This window comes from Anolis sagrei, chromosome 1 (genome assembly GCF_037176765.1).
Source record: "Anolis sagrei isolate rAnoSag1 chromosome 1, rAnoSag1.mat, whole genome shotgun sequence".
Lineage (NCBI taxonomy): Eukaryota > Metazoa > Chordata > Lepidosauria > Squamata > Dactyloidae > Anolis > Anolis sagrei.
The window spans coordinates 36,896,673-36,918,304 of record NC_090021.1 but is presented as its reverse complement, the minus strand read 5'-3'; the positions used below and the strand labels follow the sequence as shown (position 1 = coordinate 36,918,304).

The window sequence follows — 21,632 nt, the reverse complement described above, 5'->3', positions numbered from 1 at the left end:
TGATGATGATGTACAAAAGGATGAGTGACTCATTCCCTGCAGACTGTAGAGAGCTTTTTGGTTCAATAAATTGGCCTACCGTGACAGTTTTATAACAAAGATATATGTGTCTGTGGTAGCTTTTTAAAGTAGCAGTATTAACCTATAAAATGGCTTAGTCATTACTAGCACTAATGAACTCTTGTTAAAAATATATAGACATAATAATTTTACTTTGGTCTAACTGACTGAGCAGTTGTACTGGCCTGGTTATTGTCCATGTGGTCTAGCATTGTTATCTACTGTCACAATAACATTGTTGGAAGAAAAATACGAAAGGGTATCAGGAATCCCAGGTGCCACGTACGGTGCTAATATAACTAGATGACTTGGAGGGGAAATGAAATAAATGCTCTTGGTGAAAAACATTTTGTCCAAAGACCTTTGCTTCTAAAAAATGAATATATATAGATATAATAGATAACTTCTTCAGTGGTTATGAACAAAGTGTTTTACGTGTTCTTAAGTTCACTTTAAATTATTATTTTTTAAATGAGGTAGATATTTTTACATTCATACACTTGTCTATATGGTTCACAATATTTATGGAAAACTGTACAATATTTAGGGAAGACTATTTATATAAAATGGAGCCCCCGGTGGCGCAGTGGGTTAAAGCACTGAGCTGCTGAGCTTGTTGATCGAAAGGTCGCAGGTTCGATTCCGGGGAGCGGCGTGAGCTTCCGCTGTCAACCCTAGCTTCTGCCAACCTAGCAGTTCGAAAACATGCAAATGTGAGTAGATCAAAAGGTACCGCTCCGGCGGGAAGGTAACAGCGCTCCATGTAGTCATGCCGGCCACATGACCTTGGAGGTGTCTACGGACAATGCTGGCTCTTCGGCTTAGAAATGGAGATGAGCACCACACCCCAGAGTCAGACATGACTGGACTTAATGTCAGGGGACTACCTTTACCTCTTATTTATATAAAACTATGTACCATTGTAATTTCTGATTTTTTGGTTACTTTTCTGGTTTTGGATTCCTTTTGTCAGTGCTTTTTAAGGGAATGGTATTTTGTGTCTACTCAACACTGAGGAGAACTAGAGGAGAACAAACATTTTTTTGTTATATTAATATAAAAGACATAAAGTAATCCAATACTGCCTTCTGAGACTTTCCTGGGAATGTGTTGTTGAAGACTTTCATGGCCGAAATCACTAGGCTGCTGTGAGTTTTTCGGGCTGTAAGGCCATGTTCTAGTAGCATTCTTACTTGACATTTGCCTGCATTTCCCCCACCCTGGACAGTCCACAGATATAGATGCACTCCACTTGCCTAATTTCCAACAGACCTCTGAACAAACCTCCGATGCAGGTGAAATGTCAGGAAAGAATTCTACTGGAACATGGCCATACAGCCTGAAAAACCTACCTGGGAATAATTTAAGAATATCTTCATTTCATTAACTTCATGAGACTGGAGGCTACAGAAAAGTAATCTAGACTGGTTGTCCTGAGACCACAAATTGACAACGGTGTTCCCAAAAATTATCTTTACCATTTCAATTGTATATGTAATTGAAATTCTGAAGATAATTTTGGCCACTCTGTATTTAAAGAGGAGACTGACTTTACAGATTTGGATCTGACTCCTGTTGAAGGCTATACTAATGACAACAGTCACCACTGAATTTGCTGGTGCCACTGAAATTTGATAGCAACTGTGGGAGCTAGCAGTAGGCTGGAGGAGTGCCAGAACATCCTCCTACACCATAAATGTTTGAGGATGCCAAGCTCAACAGTAAGAATTTTAAAAAAAGAAAAAAAGAAACAGAATTTGCTACCATTTTTTTGGTACGGATGTGTGGCTGCTCCACTTCCAGATCAGCAGCAGAGGTGCAACTGGATTCATAAAACAGTGGTTCAAGAGCCATGTGTGGTCCACGGGCAACTTATACTCTTCTGGTGTATTAAACTATTAATTTGAGTGATTTCAACAAATCTTGCATCTGTATAGAGTGTGTCATAGTGTTTGATCATAGCACCCTGTACTTAAATATGGTTCGAAAAGCTTATATGGAAGCCATCATGGATTCAAAAGCAGATGTGCACATCTGCCAATGAAGTAAATAGAATATAGCCCACAAAAATGCATAGTGGCCTTTAGGGGAGCAGATAAACCTCTTTCTTTGTTACTTGCTATTCTAAAAATAGTGAGAAAAATTCCTGGCATAGACTTGTTTCTTTTCTTAACAGTTTTCTTCACTGTCCAGCTTTAACAGCCATACTTAGAAATGGGGAATACAGTAGAACGGTCCATTCTCATTTTAGTATTCAATGATACAACTTTATGTTTCAGAATCTGTTTTCGGTCTTTCAAAGCTCCCCTTCCAAGTCCTAATCTTTTGATTACTTGCTTCTAGTCTCCATTTTGATTAATGACTAAACCAAGGTATTGAAAACCTGCAACTATTTCAATATATTTGTTGTCTACTTTAAAGACATGTAAAGCATCTGTGGTCATTATTTTTGTTTTCTTAATGTTCAGCTGTATTCATAGGGTCACCTTTTACTTTTGCTACTCATCAGTTCTTTGCCATCCAGTGAAGTTTTTCTTTGTTTTTAGCTGCAGATAGTGTCTTTTTAAAAAGATGTAATGCAGTGGATTCCAACCTGTGGTCTGTAGACCACCAGTGGTCCGCAAGAACAAAAATATGGTCCACAGCCTCACCATTACTACACCGTTGCCTCAAAATTATGCAACAACAAGAGCAACTGGTCTCACGAAAGCCTCTTATAGTGTCAAGGCAATGGGGATGTTGGGAGAGAAGAGGCTGACGAGCCACAAAACATTATTACTACCACCTCACCTCTAGATTATTAAATATGGTTTTCTGTGGGTAAGCAGATGGCAACTACTGGATGGCATATGTTCTGTATCAGAAACTAGAGCTGATATGGTCTATCAAATGCAATTTTCTGAATCAGTACCCCAAAATAACCAAACCAAATCTAAAGTTGATAAAAAAACCAATTCATAACCCTTTTGGTACTGATGCTAGTGAGTGGTCCCTTGTCAAAGTGGTCCCTGTTCAAGTGATCCCTGGTCAAAAAAAAAAAAAAGGTTGAGAACCATGGATTGTAATGCATTCCTAGATGGAAGATATTGCTATAGTTTATGAGGACATAAATGGAATATTTCATCTCAGCATAGAAAAAGATCACATTTATAATTTTCCTAAACCAAACTTTTTTTTAATGCTAGGTAAAGCATCAAACTGGGAAGAAGATGGCTGGGGAGCCTGGGACGAATCAGAAACACAAGAACCCGTAAGCATTCATTGTTAATTATCTCTCTTATAAATGAATAATAAAATCATAGAATCATAGAGTTGGAAGACACCACAAAGGCCATCTAGTCCAGTCCTTTGCTATACAGAAATATATGATCAAAGCATCCTCAATAGATGGTTATCTAGCCTTTGCTTAAAAACTTCCAGAGAAGAAGGAAAAACCAATCCCCTTTCTCAACATGACATTCTGTCAAATAGCACAATGGGTTGAACTGTTGGACTGGTGAATCTGCTGACCTAAAGGTTGGCAGTTCAAAGCTGCAGGTCGGGGTGAGCTCCTGCTGTTATCCCTAGCTTCTGCCAACCTAGCAGTTCGAAAACATGCAAATGTGAGTAGATCAATAGGTACTGCTTTGGCATGAAGGTAATAAAGGCTCCCATGCAACCATGCCAACAATGTGACCAGGAGGTGTCTATGGACAACATGCTCCTCAGCTTGAAAAATGGAAAAAGAGCACCTCCCCGTGGCTGGAGTTAAGTACCCTCTCCAGATGCCGGAGATGAAAGGGAAAGCCTTTACCTTTGTTCTTTGTATTCGTGCCATTATTATTTCACTGTATTAAAGACATTGAATGCTTGCCTATCTGTGTATGTTGTAATCTGCTCTTGGGGAAATAAAGCGGAATATAATAATGATGATGATGATAATACCATGGCTATCATGTCCCCTCTCAGTGATGTCATTGCATTGTTTCTCAGAAATTGTGAACCATCTGTTGAATACCTGTTGAAGTGTGCCCCTTTAATAATTAAATTTGGAAGATTTAGTTCACATATTTAGTTTACATTCTGGTTATCATAGAGCTTTCTTTCCTTTTATTGGTGTGATTATCTTTATTTTATTGTGGTAAATTATTTATAACTTGCCTTGATATTAATGGTACTTCGTGGTTGCTAGTAACACTTTATTTCCATGAGTACTAACTTCAATGTGAAAAAATTAAATTCTTTGTTCCACATGTTTGCACATTGGTCTAAATCTAATGCTGTCTTCTCTTGCCTTCTGCAGCTCTTAGGGGGGGGGGGGGGAACCTGCCCTCTGGATCAGGTTTTGGAGGATATGGGAGACTGTAGTGAGAAATCCTGTTTCTGTTGGATTGAATTTATTAATCACTGCATCCTGCCCAAATTAATAACTTAAAAAAATTATGTCTGCAGGAGGAGGAAGAGGAATCAACTGCCAAGACACAGGCAAATTCCTGGCTTCAGGACTGCGTCTTATCCTTATCACCAACAAATGACCTCATGGTAATTGCTCGTGAGCAGAAAGCTGTGTTCTTTGTGCGTAAGTATGTTATATGCATTTTTTTTAGTTTTGCTGCTATACCTTGAAAGTCAGTAGCAGTTTTCAGATAACATTTATAATTTGCATTGGGATTCATAAATAATGTTCAAAATGAGTTTGAAGCTGTTGGGTTTCATCCCTGGACTGCACAAATCTTTGTGTCCTCAAGTTTCCAGTCCTCAATGAGTAGCTAGCCTAGAGGCAGGGCCAAGCTCAGGGATTCGCTTCCCCCAAATTCATATGCGTGTTTCCTAAAGGGCTTTCTCTTTGTCTTTACTGCTAGCCACTGTCTCCTTCCCTTTTGGTGACGTAGTAATGGAATTCTGTGAGGGAACTTCCTTTTAAGTTTAAAACTGCCCTGGGAAGGCCATGCAGTCTTCAACATTGTTACTTCTGCTTTGCTTTCTGTCAGTGAGGACGCATTTTACCTATCTGTAGGCAAAATGTAGCTTTTGTCTTTTACCTTATTTAGAAGGTAAAAGGCAGGGCCTTTTCTGTGGTGGCTTCTCAGCTATGGAATTCCCTCCCGAATGAAATTAGATCTGCCCCCTCCCTCCTGACCTTTAGGAAGCTAGTGAAAACTTGGCTGTGGAACGAAGCTTTTGCGGAATGATGTCTGAGACCGACAATTGACCAAAGTTACTGACCACAATATATGGACTGAATATACGGACTGAGTTGACATGATTTTATCTTGGTGAATGGCTGTTATGTAATTCATCCTATATGTATTGGTTAATTTTAATGTGGATGTATGATATTTTAGATTTTAGTGTTAGCATTGAATTTTTGCTATCAGCCAGTCTGAGTCCCTCTATGGAGGTAGAGAAGATCGGGATATATAAAAGTTTTAAATAAAATAAATAATAAATAATAAGATGAGATTAAGCTAGTTAGTTCCAAGACTTTTCTATCAAGAATGTATTTCTTTTTTTACTTTAATAAATCTTTTTGAACCTAAAGTTCTGACTCTGCAATCCTAAGACATTTTAAAGATTAGAAGGCTATCCCTTCTCATTATACTAGTTATGGAGTATACTCCTAGTACTCTGCTATATTTTGGTGGAATTACCCTAATGGAGGGTTATTTTTGAGCCTAACAGCTCAGATTCCCCAACAAAAACAGTGGGAATTTTCATCATTCATGTTCTCTACAGCTTTCTGTTATTCCTGTGATGGATGAGCATGAAATTCATAATGGTTTGCTTCAGAGTACCGTAACATTTTGCTCCTGTTTTTTCTCACAGGAAAAACTGAAATAAACAGCTCTCATTCTTTCCTCATTGTTACCTCTTTTTCTTGCTACAGTCTGGTAAACTGAAGTTTTGATCCGCTGCCACATAATCTGGGCATATGCGTGACTGACTAATGATTTCAAATAGTTGTGTTTTGTTAATATAATTCAATTTGTCCGTGATGTGTGTTTTATTAATAACTTGATATATATTATTATTCTTAAAAAAGCATTTTGATTGTAAAATAGTCTTGTTCATTCTAGAACATTTTTCTTTGCGAACACCCTCTGAAACATTTTTGAAAAAAACCAACAGTGGTTGACACATTGAAATGTGTTTCCATCACATTGTTTTTGACCATGTTTGCTTTAGTATTTGCTCTAGTTATTATAAATGGTTACTATGAAAAACATTTTTTGTACTATGCACCACTGGTCATGGAACAGAGACAACTTTGGTTGCCTTGGTGGGTGACTTGTGTCAGGAGCTGAGCAGGAGGAGTGTGTCCCTTATTCCGCCGGTCTCACAGCAGCTTTTGATTCCATTGACCATGGTATCCTTCTGGGTCATTTTGCTGGGATGAAACGTGGGGGCACTGTTTTATAATGGTCCCTTCCTTTCCTTGAGAGGCAAACCCTAAGGTGGTGCTTAGGGACTTCTACTCAATCCCCTAGTCACTAAGTGGGGTGGGAAGGGGGATTCCATCAGGGTTCTTTTTCGCCTCCTATACTATTTGACATATATATGGAACTTCTGAGAGAGGTCATCTGGTTTTTTTAGGTATGCAAATGTAACCTAGTTCTATTACTTCTTTCTACCTCATTGCAATGAGGCATCTAAACGGGTGTCTGTCATTACTAATGGACTGGATGCTCCTGATCAGTTCAAAGGCAGATCAGGGAATAGGGATTCCGCTTTCATTAGACTGAATTAAACTCCTCCTGAAGAGATAGGTTTGAAGTTAACCGCTCTGAGTCGCCTGATGACTGAGAAGTAAATAAATAATAAATAAGTTTGATTGTACTCCTGAACTCAGCCTTGAACGTTGAGGCCCAGGTTTTTGTGGTTACGTGGAGTACTTTTGCACCTTTAAAGGTTGTGTGCTGATTGCACGGTTTCCTTGAGATGCCAAAGCTAGCCATGGTAATAAATGCCTCAATTACATCCTGTTTGGATTATTTTTTGGACTACATGAGGCTGCCTTTGAAGAGTGTTCAGAAACTTCAGCAAGTATAAAGAGCTGAAGCCAGATTTCTGGCTGGGGCTAGCTGGGAGTGCACAACTCCTCCGTTGCAACAGATCCACTGGCTGCCAATTCATTTATGGGAACAATCCAAAGTGCTGATCTTGAGAAAAAGCCCCATATGGCTCAGGACCTGGCTATCTGACAGAACGTATCATCCTATACTGACATCTTCAAGGGAGGACATTCTTTCAGTCCCACCATTGTGACAGACACGAGATAGGGTTCCTGGACCTTCCAACTCCCTCTGAGGAAGGCCAAAATAGTTCTCTCCTTTACAAAACCATTTTACAAGCTTTTAATACAGAAAGTTTTAACAGCATGGGCTGAGGAGTGCTGTATTGTGTGAAACTCCTGTTTTTATTGCATTTTATCGTTTAAGTATATATCTGGCCTGTTTTAATACTGTGGCTGGTTTTAGTACCATTTTTAGGAGAAAGATGGGGTATTACTTCTAATGGTGGTGATTATTTACTCTTTCTTATTTTTCTACTAGACTTTGCTAAGTAGCAGTCAGTCATTCCCATGAACAAAAGGAAGGCTTTCCATTTATATAGAATCTGAAACAGAATCCAAGAAAAAATTGATTTAGCTACAGATTTAATGACAACTGAATGATCCTTGGCATCTTTGTGTTAGTTCTAAATAAGTGTGCATATGATTGTTCTAGAAATAATGACAGAGAAATTCCTTTTAAAAAAAATAAACACAGTCTTGGTTTGTAGGAGAAGAATTTAATAGTTCAGTGATTAGATTTTGTCAACAAATACATTTACAATAAAGATTAATTGCCAATCTACACACATCTAGGCTGAACAATACATGCAATGAAATTAAGCAGGTTAACACCATTCAGTATTTGAAAACCGTGTTCAACAGCTTGGCCTGCCAGCATTTTTATATTTATTTATTTATTTATTTTATTTCCGTCACTTTTACCCCGCCCTTCTCACCCCCTAGGGGGGACTCAGGGCGGCTTACAGAGAAAGGCACAATTCGATGCCTTATCACATATACATACATATATAAAAACAATTAAGCAATTACAAATTAAATTAAATCATCAATACATAGTAACACCATAAGCACAATAGTAGGCTAATCCTGAGCTCAGAGTTCGGGGTTCCGTAAATCCTCTTGTCCAGTTCCAGCTCGTCATCAAGTCTTTCTGTTCACTTTTGATGTAAAGCCAGAAATTGCAAGCTCTGAACTACAGGATAAAATTTTACAGCATGTGTTAACATAACAGGTCATATTGTAAATCTCAGAAGTATCTTAAATTTTCACAAATCCCTCTGGATCTCAGATTGCTTTGGAGATGCTTTAACTGTGGGGAAATCTGAATGGTAATATTTGATGTGATCTAAAAGTGTAGGTCGATTCTGCACTTGTCCAGATCTTCTTAACAGCCAAATGACAGATAATTGAGCAGTTCAATCTTATAAATCATAGAATCATAGAATAAACTTGAGAGAACCTGTCTTGCAAGCAGATGTCTCCTATATATGCATATTACTCTTCTTTCACCAGCCAAATGGAAACACAGGGAAAAGGGAAAAGAAGAAATGCAGTATGCTGTTGGTTGGAGTGGCTCCTTGAATGTTGAAGAAGGGTAGGTATGGAAATCAGAATATGCTGTGATGAATGTCACTGATTTTTTTGCTCCCTTCTAAATCTCTGAGATGATCTAAACATGCAAACAAATATGTTTTGCTCTATTCTGCTCCGTATTACCTAAAGTAAGCTGCAGTGGCTTTTATCAGTTGCTTTCTACTTGCGCTATTAGAATACTTATATTTTTCAAGCTGCCAAAAGCTAATTATGGATAGCTCCTATCTTTGATGACATTTGGGTAGACTTTTGTAAAATACCGTATTTTCCAACCTATAAGAAGACTTTTTAACCCTGGAAAATCTTACGAAGAGTCAGGGGTTGTTTTATACGCTGGGTATAAAATGTTCTTTCAACAGTCAAAATGTGGCCTGTGGTTACATCTGATATTACTTCATATTTAACAGAAAATTAACACGGCCATTTCAAACAACCAAGGAGATTTGAAAATGCACATACTAAATCAAGTCCCTTAGCGGCGCGGCTTGAGGAGGAGGGTGGAAGGAGCAAGGGCACGGGGAGGAGAAGCAGCAGGCTGCATTGCCATGGAGATCGGCCGGGGGTGGTGGCCTGCTGGGCTGTCCCCGCCTCCCCGTTGCTCTAATTTCAAGGCCCTCCTCCGCCCCCACCGCTCTCCCTGCTCTGCTTTGAAGCAACTCCTCCAACATCGCCATTTCTGGGCAACCGGGAGAGAGAGGAAGGAAGCAAGGCCACCCGATCGGCTGGCAGAAGCCTCTGAAGACCACCGGGCTTGCCAAGGCCCAAAGGAGCACCTCCAGACTACGACTCCCAGCAGCCCCGGGTGGTGGCATGCCTTGGACATGCCTGCTGAGGCATTCTGGGAGTCGTAGTTCCTGAATCACCGCCATGTTGCCCCGCTTTCAAGGTTTGCACTTGGGATTTCTTATGACACATAATAGAATTACATTGGAAGAGGGGTAGTCTTATATGGTGTTGATATCCCAAACTCTATATTTTAACCTGAAAAGTTGGGGGTCGTCTTATACGCCCAGTCATCTTATAGACTGGAAAATATGGTATATACTGTGATAATTTGATGATATATGCCAGTTTCATTAATTTTATATGTTGGTTTTTTCTAATGTGTTATTGATCTTTTATGTTGTTGTATTGCATCTTATATATCTTATATATATCTTATATATCTATGGCACCACTGTGTGTTGTTTTGTAAGCTGCTCCGAGTCCCTATGGGAGATGGAGGCGTGATATAAATAAAATGTTATTGTTGTTGTTGTTGTTGTTGTTGTTATTATATATTGAAGTTTTAAATATAATTGCATCTATAAATGTGTTGAAATTGCAAGCCTTAATGCTGCTGCAACCACGTCATATAAAATTTGCATTAAAACTTCCTCCCAATAATATGGGATTTTTGAGAGCTATGCATTCTCTCCTGTTTCTGTTGCTGCTGCTGCTGCTTTTCTAACAATATGGAAATTCTTTGTATCTTCTCAATATGACTTCTGATTTCCGTTGCTTGTATCCACTAGAATTGTGTGAAATTTTCACTTCCACTTAGGTAGCATGGTGGTACAGACACTGAGTTGGATGCAGGACAGTTAGGAAGAAGACAGTGGGTGTTGAGAGGTATTGCTGAATTAATCACTCCAAGTGGTGATTAATATGTGTGGCTATTCACATTTTCAGATTCAAAACTTACATGGAAAATGTATTTTATTTTTATATATTGACAGCAGTAAGTTGAAATAAAGAGCATTCTGTTGGAGGAAAAAATGAGCACACTCAGTGATGCATATGCAGAGAAATGCCTTGCATTATAGATCTACCTCTCACGTTTTACTGAGTAAAGTTCCATAGTGCTTGTCCCACTGTGGCTGCCATGTGGGAAGGAGAGCCTATATTAGTTCATCTAATTGTTAAGATCGTTGAAGAACATTGTGAATTTAAATTTTCACAAGCTTTAGTTTGTTCACAGTAGTCATCTAAAATCCAACAGTAATACCATGACATCACTTTTCAGCCTTGTTTGCAATTGTTCATTATTGTATGATATGTGCAGTGTCATTTCCATGGGCTGTGCTTTCTGTTGGGTTATATGTTTTAGAATACATCTGGGCTAGTGATTTCTCATCTATTTTTCTGACAAATTTTAAAGGGGATATCCAAAGAGTCTTTCAATGTCATTAATATTTGCTTGTTTCATGATCTTCAGGAGGTCGAAAGTGTCTTATTACTCACATTAAAATTACAACAATATCCTAAACATTTTGGCAGAGGTGGCATTGGGGACAGGAAATATACAAGGATTAGTAACAGGACACTAAGAAACAGGGTTCCTTTGTGAGAGGTTTGTTCTGGAGCTGTGTACAGATTTATTAACCAGATTTTATTTTTTTTACAAAGAACACCAAAATTACGTAAGCAGTAGGTAGTTTTGCATTGTCTCATAATTTTACTGAGATTAACAGTTCTGATCTCTGTGTGACAGTCTTGAGAATAAAATGTTTAATACCATGTTACTTTATTTTGTTTCTAGTGAATGTGTAAGCAGTGTATTGTGCATCCCATTGGCAAGTCAAAAGAGGTAAGAATTATTTTTTAACCAGATAAAATGCTTTAAAGAGCCTTGGGTGCTACCAGATAACATGCCTGATAATTCTCATCAAAATTATGGCAGCTGTGCTTTAACTGAGAATAAGAGTTGATTCTTTTTACTTTCTTTGCATGAGACAGGAGCTCCACAGGCCGCCCTGATTGGACCTGTATTGTTGTAGGCTTCACCTCTGGCTATGTTCGTTTCTACACTGAGGTGAGTTAGTTAACATTATTATCTGCTTGCTGAGGGTGGTTTCACATATCACACATTTCTTGCACAGAAATAATCAAGATTACTTTAAAGATGGATGCCTATATTTTTATGCTAATGCTGTGAAAAGAGAGCAGTTACTAAGATGTTTATTCAAGTATATTCACAGCAAAAGCAGAGTAAAAAGTTCACTGCTCAAAAACTATACACTGTATATACTCGAGTATAACCTGGTCTGAATATAAGCCGAGGCTCCTAACTTTACCACCAAAAACTGGGAAAATGTATTGACTCAAGTATAAGCCGAGGGTGGGAAGTGCAGCAGTTACTGGTAAAGTTCAAAGTAAAAATAGATATCAATAAAATTACATGAATTGAGGCATCAGTAGGTTAAATGTTTTTGAATTTTGACATCAAACTGTAATTTAAGATAACACTGTCCAACTCTGATTAAACCATTATTCCCTTCAATTTAAATGTGCTTACGTATCCTTCCAATAATAATAGAGTAAAATAATAAATGTAATAAAGATAATAATAGAGTTAAATTATAGAAATGTAATAATAACAGTAACAATAAAGTAATAGATGTAATAATAATAATAATAACAATAATAAGGTAAATAATAAATGTAATAATAATAGAGTAAAATAATAAATGTAATAATAATAATAAACAGAGAAAATAATAAATGTAACAACAACAACAACAACATCAGCAGCAACAGAGTAAAATAATAAATAACCTTGACTCTAGTATTATAAGCTGAGGGGAGCTTTTTCAGCCTAAAAAAGGACTGAAAAACTTATACTTTAGTATGTATGGTACATTTTTTCTGTCTGGAAAGTGTTAGAAAAAAATGTTCTGTGTGAACTGATGCGTTGCGACTTGTAGCTTAGCTGTTAAACCACACATTGTACATTTCCCTCTCCCTCATTAATAACATATGTTTACATTTGCTGTTTTCACATTTTAGAATGGAGTACTGCTTTTGGCACAGCTTTTAAATGAAGATCCAGTCTTGCAGCTCAAGTGCAGAACGTATGAAATTCCACGACATCCTGGAGTTACAGAACAGGTATTGAGTTAGATATATAAAACAGTGAAACTGTTCAAAAATAAAGTATAGTTGCCCCCTGTATAAATCTAGTTCATATGAATCAAATACAGTAGTGGTGCACAGATATGACCCACAATCATGGCTATAGGATTTGTTTGTACTCCTTTCTTGTTCAGATCCATCTTTCATAGTTTCTTTAATCATGGTTCCTCATGTTGTTGATGTTCATCATGGTTTAGGCTGATCATTGTTTGAAAGTGATTACAAATTATGAGATTTTGTTAAATACAGTCAACCCTAGATTGGTGTATTAGTTGCAGAGATAACTAGATCAATGAGGTGCTACTGTGTTCACTGAGAAAAATGTGTTAATGTTTTATTTTACAATCTTCCCCGAGTTACTTGACTATTAGCACAAAAGTGTCAACTTATATTCTGTTTGGGAGCCTGGCAGTTTTTTAGTAAAAGTAATAAACTTACTGGATTTGTATTTATTAATTGCTTACGGAATATTTATTCTGTTAAATTAAGTAACAGAATTAAGTAATTAAGTTGCTGTGTGTTTATTATATTGTATTATTTTTGGCTTGGTCTCATGTTAGCCACACCGAGTCCCCTTTGGGGAGATTGTAGCGGGTTATAAATAAAGTGTATTATTATTATTATTATTATTATTATTATTAAGTGATCAGTGATGTTTCTTTGTTCAGAATGAGGAATTGAGCATCCTGTATCCTGCAGCGGTGGTGACCATTGATGGTTTCAGTTTATTTCAGTCCCTCCGCGCATGTCGAAATCAAGTAGCAAGAGGTAGGTTCACATTCCCACATAAACCTGATCCATTTTGATTTCCAGTACTGAAACAATATTTGTTCATTCTTCACTAATATCTACAAGAATGCTATTGTGAATTTGCATGTTGGAAGAAAATATTTACTAGTTTTATTTGCATCCTGTGTTTTCATCATTGAGCTCAAAGAGAAGCTTTCTACGTTCAACTTAAAATACAATTAAATAAATTTTCTATCCTTTCTATAAACAAAAAGTGCGGACTTTTGTCATTCCAATATATTTCTAAAGCAGTAGTTGTACTAAACACTTTCATCAAAAAGATTAAGTAAGAACGCACATCATAAAGATTATAATAAGACACATTTGCGGGCTACAATTTACATATTTTTCCCATTTACTGCAGGCTGGATACAGTGTAATATCCATGTTGTGGAAGTCCAGGGTGGCATAGGGATCGTGGGGCTCCTTGTGTGATGGCAAACAGTTTGGCAGGCAGATATTGCAATATTTGGATATACTTTATGTCTTGGAGATGGGACACAAACATGACATTTATGTTTCATATATATCTCATATACATAGCCAGAAGGTAACATTTTAAATAATTTAATGACTGAAACAAGGTTTGTCTGCATTGAACTATCAAAAAGCAAAGGTGTCATTATCTTAGCATCATGTGGACAGTTTTGGCTTTTGAAGGGATGGTCAGCCTGTATGCATTGTACCTTTTGTACATTGCTTTACCTAGTGTAATAAAGATAAAAAAATAAATATATTTCAACAGTTTAGCTATTCAGTTAAAGAATACTGGGTTGCTGTGAGTTTTCTGGGCTGTATGGCCAGGCAGCAATCAGCCAGGCTTTGAAGCTGCAAGACCATTAAATGCTAATTAAGGTGGCAAGTTCCAACATTCACACCTCCCTCAAACAGACAAGCGTTCTTTCTCCCACCCTGGATATTCCACAGATATATAAACCTCACCTGCCTAGTTTCCAACAGTCCCCTCAACCTCTGAGGAAGCCTGCCATAGATGTGGGCAAAACGTCAGGAGAGAATGCTTCAGGAACATGGCCACACAGCCCGGAAAATTCACAGCAACCCAGTGATTCTGGCCATGAAAACCTTTGAAAACACAGTTAAAGAATAGTTTGTCCCCCTTCTCCGTATTGTAAGCTGGCTGAACTATGACATTTTCAATCTGACTAACAGCTTTCTGTAATCTGTTTCTTTCTGTTTAACAAAATGGGCAGCTGCAGCTTCAGGCAACGAGAATGTTCAGCCTCCTCCATTAGCCTATAAGAAATGGGGCCTGCAAGATGTGGATACCATAGTTGATCATGTTAGTGTTGGTAAGTAGTATGTTGGTCAGCATTATATAATGGATAACCATGTTCTGTTCCACAGTGTGAGAACACAGCAACCTGCAATAATAATAATGAAAAATAATTTAAATGACACTGTAACATGTTTGAAGTTCAAAAAGCTTTAGGATAAGTAAATATTATTCCCAATTCTCTATTTCCTTTTTAAACTGTTCTTGTTTCAGGAAGGGTTAAATGGATATTGTTACTTGTAGGTATTTGTACTGAATCTTCGTTTGTGAATGTCCCTGAGCATATACTTTGGTTACTTCAAAAAAACTATTATCGAAGGTTATATGTATGTGTAATGTGTGTGCGATGTCCTTGATGTACTTTAGTAGCACATAGCTATTAATGAAATGTCAGTGTTAAGCACTCTTAAATAAAGAAATCTATTTCTTTTAAAACAAAACAGGCATTATGACTCTGTCACCTTTTGATCAAATGAAGACTGCTTCCACTATTGGTGGATTTAATGCAACCATAAAGAACAACCCTCCTGCTATGTCTCAATATATAACTGTGGGATCAAATCCTTTCACTGGTTTCTTTTATGCTCTTGAGGTAAGTATACAGTGTTCCCTTGCTACTTCACAGTTCGCTTTTTGCGGACTCACTGTTTTGCAGTTTTTTAATAAATATGAACTTAAAATATTTTTTGAAAATATTTTAAATATTCTCCTCCGCAACTTCCTTTCCTTCTCCCCTGCGACTTCCACGCACCCTCTCAGCCCTGAGCCGTGAGTCTCTCCCGTTACCCGTGAGATGTAGATCATTTATAAACAACCTGTGATTTTTCCTTTAGGGTAGTTCACAGCCATTGTTGTCTCATGTTGCCTTAGCAGTTGCAAGTAAGCTGACATCTGCATTTTTTCATGCTGCCAGGTAATGCAAAATAGACTGAAAATATAATTAATTAGCTTCTTGTGGGTTTGTTGTTTAAGCTGAGACTATGATTCTATTGAACTCTCTTTCAAGTGGTTGGCTTGGTTGGAAGAACAAGCAAGAAGAAGAGCCTGTGCAGAAGCAGAAACCCAAGGTTGAGCCTGCCACTCCTTTAGCTGTCAGGCAAGTATTTATAGGACAAAATCTAGAAAGCTTAAACCTGTTGTTTCTCCTAATGCTGAACTGTGAATGAGATAGAGGCAAATCTGAAACTTTTTATCCAGGTACACACTAGCATTCAAACAAAACCACTTTATTCAGCTGTTACATGGCATGCTCTCTCACTTTGCCCAATTTTCTCTTACCTTTGGCCACCTTGGGAGTTTGTAAAGTGCTGGTGGAATTGTTTCAGGCCTAGGTCATCAAGGTAATATATGAATAAAAAAAGAAGGCGCCTCTTATCATATGCATCTTCTTTCCCTTTCATAGTGCCATTCTCTTCCTTTGAAATGTTTTTTCCCTTAAACTCAAAGACTATATAGTTTATCCTGGCAAACTATATAGTTTATATATGTATTTATTAGGCAGTAAACTACAGTATAACCTCTGTATCTGCAGGACTGGTAGCCATCATTTCATGTATCCACATTGAACAAAATGTGTCATCTAGGCAATTTCTATGTTCTACAATATGGCTCTATGTTACTTTGGGCCAGAGGTCCCTTCATTTCAGTAGGGTTCCCTGTTTTTTAATTGTTATTAGTTTTGCACATCCAGATAAAGTCTGAGAATGTATCCTGTGTAGATAGGGCATTATCCTGTTTATCTTTGATTAGAATCATAGAATCATGGAGAGAAAGGGTGTTCTTGTTCACATTATACCAGATCATAATACAAAAGCACATATTTCTCTTTATGTCTGAAGTAATATATTGTGGACAAGCTAGCTGTTTCTCACAAAGGCTTGGAGTGTGTATGTGAGAGCACGTTTAGCTTCTTGACAGTCTCTTCTGACCTGTTTCCCTTGTCTTTATCCTGTCTGCATTGCATACTCTGGCTACCAGTATTAAAAAAATCTAAAATCAGAACAGTAAATGAAGAGCAACACTCAAAAAACAGGGGAATTCCAGACCGGAAACAATCAGGGCCAGCTAACACCTCCCAACAAATGACCCCCAGGCAGGAAGCAGCCAGACTTTGAAGCTGCAAGGCTATTCAATGCTAATCAAGCTGGCAACATTCACGCCTGCCTCAAACAGACAAGAGTTCTTTCTCTCACCCTGGACATTCCACAGATATATAAACCTCACTTGCCTAGTCTCCAACAGACCTCACAATCTCTGAGGATGCCTGCCATAGATGCAGGCAAAACGTCAGGAGAGAATGCTTCTGGAACATGGCCATACAGCCTGGAAAACTCACAGCAACCCAGTGCAAACTCTGATCCCAAACATGAGTGCCTGAAGAGTTCATACGCTTCCCAATACACGAAGATTTAACATTTGAAATGTTCAGTCCTTCCTTGCTTCAGTGGTAGGTTCAAATAGATGGGAATATCAGCAAAAGCACAGGAAGAGTATGTATGTATGTATGTATGTATGTATGTATGTATGTGAGAGCAAGTTTAGCTTCTTGACAGCTTCTTGAAGTACTTAACAAACATTTTATGTTTAATAGCATGAACGCTGGGAGTTTTTTTTTTTTAAAAAAAGAAGTTTGTTAAATTTTAATCTTTTGATTCATGTTCCAATATTAGGAATGCCAGAAAAGTTATGACAGTATAATTATTATTCCATGAGTATGTTGTTACACTGAGGAATCAATACTGCCATTTTTGGAGAGCAACTTACATGTTTAATTTTATTTGCTCTTAGGTTTGGAATTCCAGATTCTCGTCGCCATGGAGAAAGGATTTGCCTTTCTCCTTGTAACTCTTTGGCAGCAGTAACAGATGATTTTGGAAGGGTTCTTTTACTGGATGTTACAAGAGGACTTTCTGTTCGTATGTGGAAAGGTTAGACATATTGATGCATCTTGTGTTATAGTGTAGTGGCTTACATAATTGAGAGATGATGTGGATTTCATTTCAAGCTGTCAAGTTGTCCCAATGATTACTGGTAATTTTAAAAAGCAAATAAACAGTTCATAAGGTTAGACTTCAGGTCTGATATTACAGCATCTGTAGTTTAGTTTTGAATGTTGTTAGAGAATAATCCCTCTCTCTGATGCACATGTATTCATGTGTATGCTTAATACAATTCACACTTGGTAGAGTATTCCCTTTAGGCACTTTAGTCTCTTCCTTCCAATTTCAAATCATGACATATCTTGATTGAACATCTTGAATGTGAAATGAGAAAGCCTTTAACAGAGCTTTTGCTTTCCTTGCAGACTCCTAGAAATATATTTTTTTCCTGTGACTCACAATGTGTGGTTGAGATGTATAATATGACTCTGTTGGCACAACAAAAATACCTTCTGTGCACATTTGTGGAGGGGAAGGGACCTCATTACTTGTTTCTCAGAATCATTGGGAAGAAATCAGTGGTAGCAATTAGGTGGCCCTTTTGGTTTTATTTTGCTCACAGCATGAATCTTGTTAAAGGCTACTTGCTAGCTATAACAGCATTTCACAAAGTATGCATGCATTACAGTAGATGTGAGAAACTTAGGATATTGACACTTATCAGGTATTCTAGGAGACCAGTGAGGAATGCTAGAAAATCTTTGCTTGGAATATAAAACTGAAAGTTGTCTACATTAATTCCACAAATGGTCAGATTTAACTTTTCTTCCATCAAGCTGATTGGTGTTGGAATTCAACCCCACACTGCCCAAATCTGAAGTCTTCAATAAGAAACAGTTTAGTTAACTTAGAATAGGCTAAGGGTTTCCCTTCCCCCATGTCTCTTGTATGACAGTTGGGAATGCATCTATTTCTTCTCTCCTCTCTTTTTCTGCTCTCATTCTGATTGGTTGTGTAGAATGAATACTTTTCTACTGCAAGCCTTTACTTTGCCATCTGTTTCTTACATCTTGGTATGTGCTGTGTGCTTTGAGATCTCTCTCTGCATGTGTGTCAGAGATGTAGTGATTGGTGTTTTTCCCCTCTCTTTGAAACCTTAGAAGAGATGGGTGTTAGAGTAGCTCAGACCCAGTTCTTTACCCATGAAGAAATGTACTTAGTTCTTTATTATTGTAAATAAACCTTTTGTGGTTTTTAAGATTGGACTCTGCATCTTTGTCTGCCCAAGCTCTAAATTCTTTATAGCCACATCACACGGCACTTCATGCTCTTCTCGCTAATGAGCTGATGCTCAACTTTTGTATCCTGTTTGGGTTTGGATGCTCTGCTATATTTTAGGGTAGTTTTCCCTAACAGTTGACACTTTCAATGATCCCATGGAGATACATAAACCACATTTGATTTCTGACATTTCAGTGGTACATTTAAATAAACTCTGTTACCTCTTTCTTGGATTTTCTTCCTGTCCCAGACCACAATCTGGAGTTCATTGGAAAAGCAGATGGAAAGGAAGAGTCCATGTATTTGGTTAAGAATTAAGTTGTTGAAATGCAGCAATGTAGGGGATTCTGAATGATGAAAAAAAGATTCCAATCTTGTGGCCATCAGCATATATAGTAACAGGCACTGAAATGGCAATATATAGACCATTCTGCCTCCCTCCCCTCTCCGACACTAATTAACCCATTGCCTTTTCAATTTAATTCGTGCACACTATAATGCTATGTGTGCAAATGTACTTTGTCATTATGTACTTCTCACAAACCTGGAATGTTTACTACTTTGCATACATAAGCTTGTTTAAGCACATATGGCCAGTGCAATTGCAGTTGACTAGAATTAGATTAAGGAGCAATTCTGAGGCTGGAGAACAAAAAAAGTAGCCATGTGCCAGGGAGCAGCCAAGACTATTTATTTATTTACTTATTTCCTATATTTTAACCCGCCCATCTCACTCCCGAGGGGGGACTCAGGGTGGCCTCACAAAAGCACCATAAGATGCCGACATCATAAAAACAATCAACCATACATTAAAATATTAAAAACAGTAATTAAACAATTGATTAAAACACGCCTGTTAAAATTAGAAAAACAAAACCTTGCCGCAGAATGCTGATAGGTTTAGTTTGGATTGAGTATCCAGATGAACACTGTATTATAGTTTAGACATAACAATACCGATAACCTTTATGCTTAGACTACTTAATTACTTTGTTTTCGCTTTCAGGTTACCGAGATGCTCAGGTTGGTTGGATTCAAATAGTGGAAGATTTACATGAAAGAGAAGCAGAAAAGATGGATTCTTCTCCATTTGGCACTCCCCAGGGGCCAAGCAGAGTTGCCCAATTCCTTGTGATTTATGCTCCTAGGAGGGGGATTTTGGAAGTGTGGAGCACACAACAAGGTCCAAGGGTTGGAGCCTTCAATGTAGGGAAGCACTGCAGGTAAGAAACCACAAATAGGGTGTATGATGATAGGCGAAAAAGAGTAGAGTAGGATAGGAATATAGCACAGTATTTTATACCTGAATGTGTTTTATTGCTCACTTCTACCACAAAAATTAAAGGTTTAAGCATGCTCTAATAGTTTTTGAAGTTTTGAAGCTTAAACTCTGCCAGGGAGGCCCTTTTCTCGGTCCCACCTCTGTCTCAAGTGCAGTTGGTGGGGGTGAGAGAGAGGGCCTTCTCAGTGGTGGCCCCCCGGCTTTGGAACACCCTCCCTAGAGAAATTAGATTAGCCCCCACAGTTCAACTAACTTGGAAACATGGCTCTTCAAGGAGGCCTTCTAACAGGATTAGAACTTCCAACGTTCAAACTTGAGGACCTATTAATTTGTCTCACTCTGGCACTTTATGTGACTAATATTGGATACAGTCTTTTATATTAGCAGCCACTGCTTTCTTTTATTAAATCTTTTAAATCAGTAGAGGTTTTATAGGATGTTTTATGTATATTTATTTATGTAAATTTACATGTTATTGTTTCTATATGTTCATGCACTTTATTGTATTTTGTGTATTTTTGTTGGACTGCTAAGTGTTTTTGTAAGCCACCCTTAGTCGCTTCCGGGAGGCTTTATATAAATAAAGTAGTAGTAGAAGTAGTAGGAGTTGTTGTTGTTATAGACTTGTCCTGCTTTTTATAGCTATGTGCTCTGCTGATAAACAGTTGTGAAGTTTGTCAGATGATAATTTTAAATATTTCATGTTTGTGCATGTACAAAACTTTTTAAAGACTGTACAAAAAATGTGGTGTTTTGCATTTCACTGTTTCTGTCAAACCTTTGTTTAGGTTGTTGTATCCTGGCTATAAAATAATGGGTCTGAACAACATAACGAGTCAAGGTTGGCAGCCACAGACTTATCAGATCTGTCTTGTTGATCCTGTTTCAGGAACAGTAAAAACGGTTCACGTACCTTTTCATTTAGCACTGAGGTAAGACTTGTTGAGCTTCACACTGTATAATCAGTCTGACTTGCCACTTAATTCAGTGAAATGATGTGAGACATTAAGCCTTGCATTAGTCTCTAACACCGCATATTCTGCCTCTGTTTCAGAAAAATGCCAGAGCCTTCCTAGAATATTTTTGTGTGCTATAAATTTGCCATTATTACTCACTTGTAATAAAAAATACATTCAGGAAACATAAACATCTTTACTTGCAATACCTCTTGCAGAAGTATTGTATTTTTTATCACCTGAACTGTAACATTCAGTTCTTGGGAAATAGACGCTTCATATAGGAAAAAACCTTATTGTTGTCACAAGCAGTTATTAGGTAATGCCTTTGTCACCAGTATGAGGTGACACAGCCCCCCCCCCCCCCCCCCCCCCCGGTTTTTAAAAATAAATTATGTGGTTTTTCAGAAGTGTTTGTCCATCTGCTGTTGGAAACATTTCTGGACTAGAGGATCCATAGCTTAATCTAGAAAGGCATTTCTTGACTTCCCTTTCCTCATTGGTATAATACTGACTTTTTTCTTTTGAATAAGTTTCAGAGTTTTGTGCT

General features: G+C 37.7%; 1 protein-coding gene across 1 annotated transcript in view; it reads left to right on the top strand.

Moving 5' to 3' along the window:
- Positions 1-21,632, top strand: part of RAB3GAP2 (RAB3 GTPase activating non-catalytic protein subunit 2) — a 60,437-nt gene that overhangs the window by 8,245 nt on the left and 30,560 nt on the right. The window contains exons 2-15 of the mRNA XM_060754236.2: positions 3,246-3,310; positions 4,492-4,618; positions 8,627-8,708; positions 11,229-11,276; positions 11,426-11,501; positions 12,476-12,577; positions 13,270-13,369; positions 14,602-14,700; positions 15,128-15,276; positions 15,518-15,597; positions 15,691-15,780; positions 17,472-17,611; positions 19,851-20,067; positions 20,915-21,058. Of these exons, the coding sequence (XP_060610219.2) occupies positions 3,246-3,310; positions 4,492-4,618; positions 8,627-8,708; positions 11,229-11,276; positions 11,426-11,501; positions 12,476-12,577; positions 13,270-13,369; positions 14,602-14,700; positions 15,128-15,276; positions 15,518-15,597; positions 15,691-15,780; positions 17,472-17,611; positions 19,851-20,067; positions 20,915-21,058 (1,519 nt within the window). The remainder of the gene's footprint in view (positions 1-3,245; positions 3,311-4,491; positions 4,619-8,626; positions 8,709-11,228; positions 11,277-11,425; positions 11,502-12,475; positions 12,578-13,269; positions 13,370-14,601; positions 14,701-15,127; positions 15,277-15,517; positions 15,598-15,690; positions 15,781-17,471; positions 17,612-19,850; positions 20,068-20,914; positions 21,059-21,632) is intronic.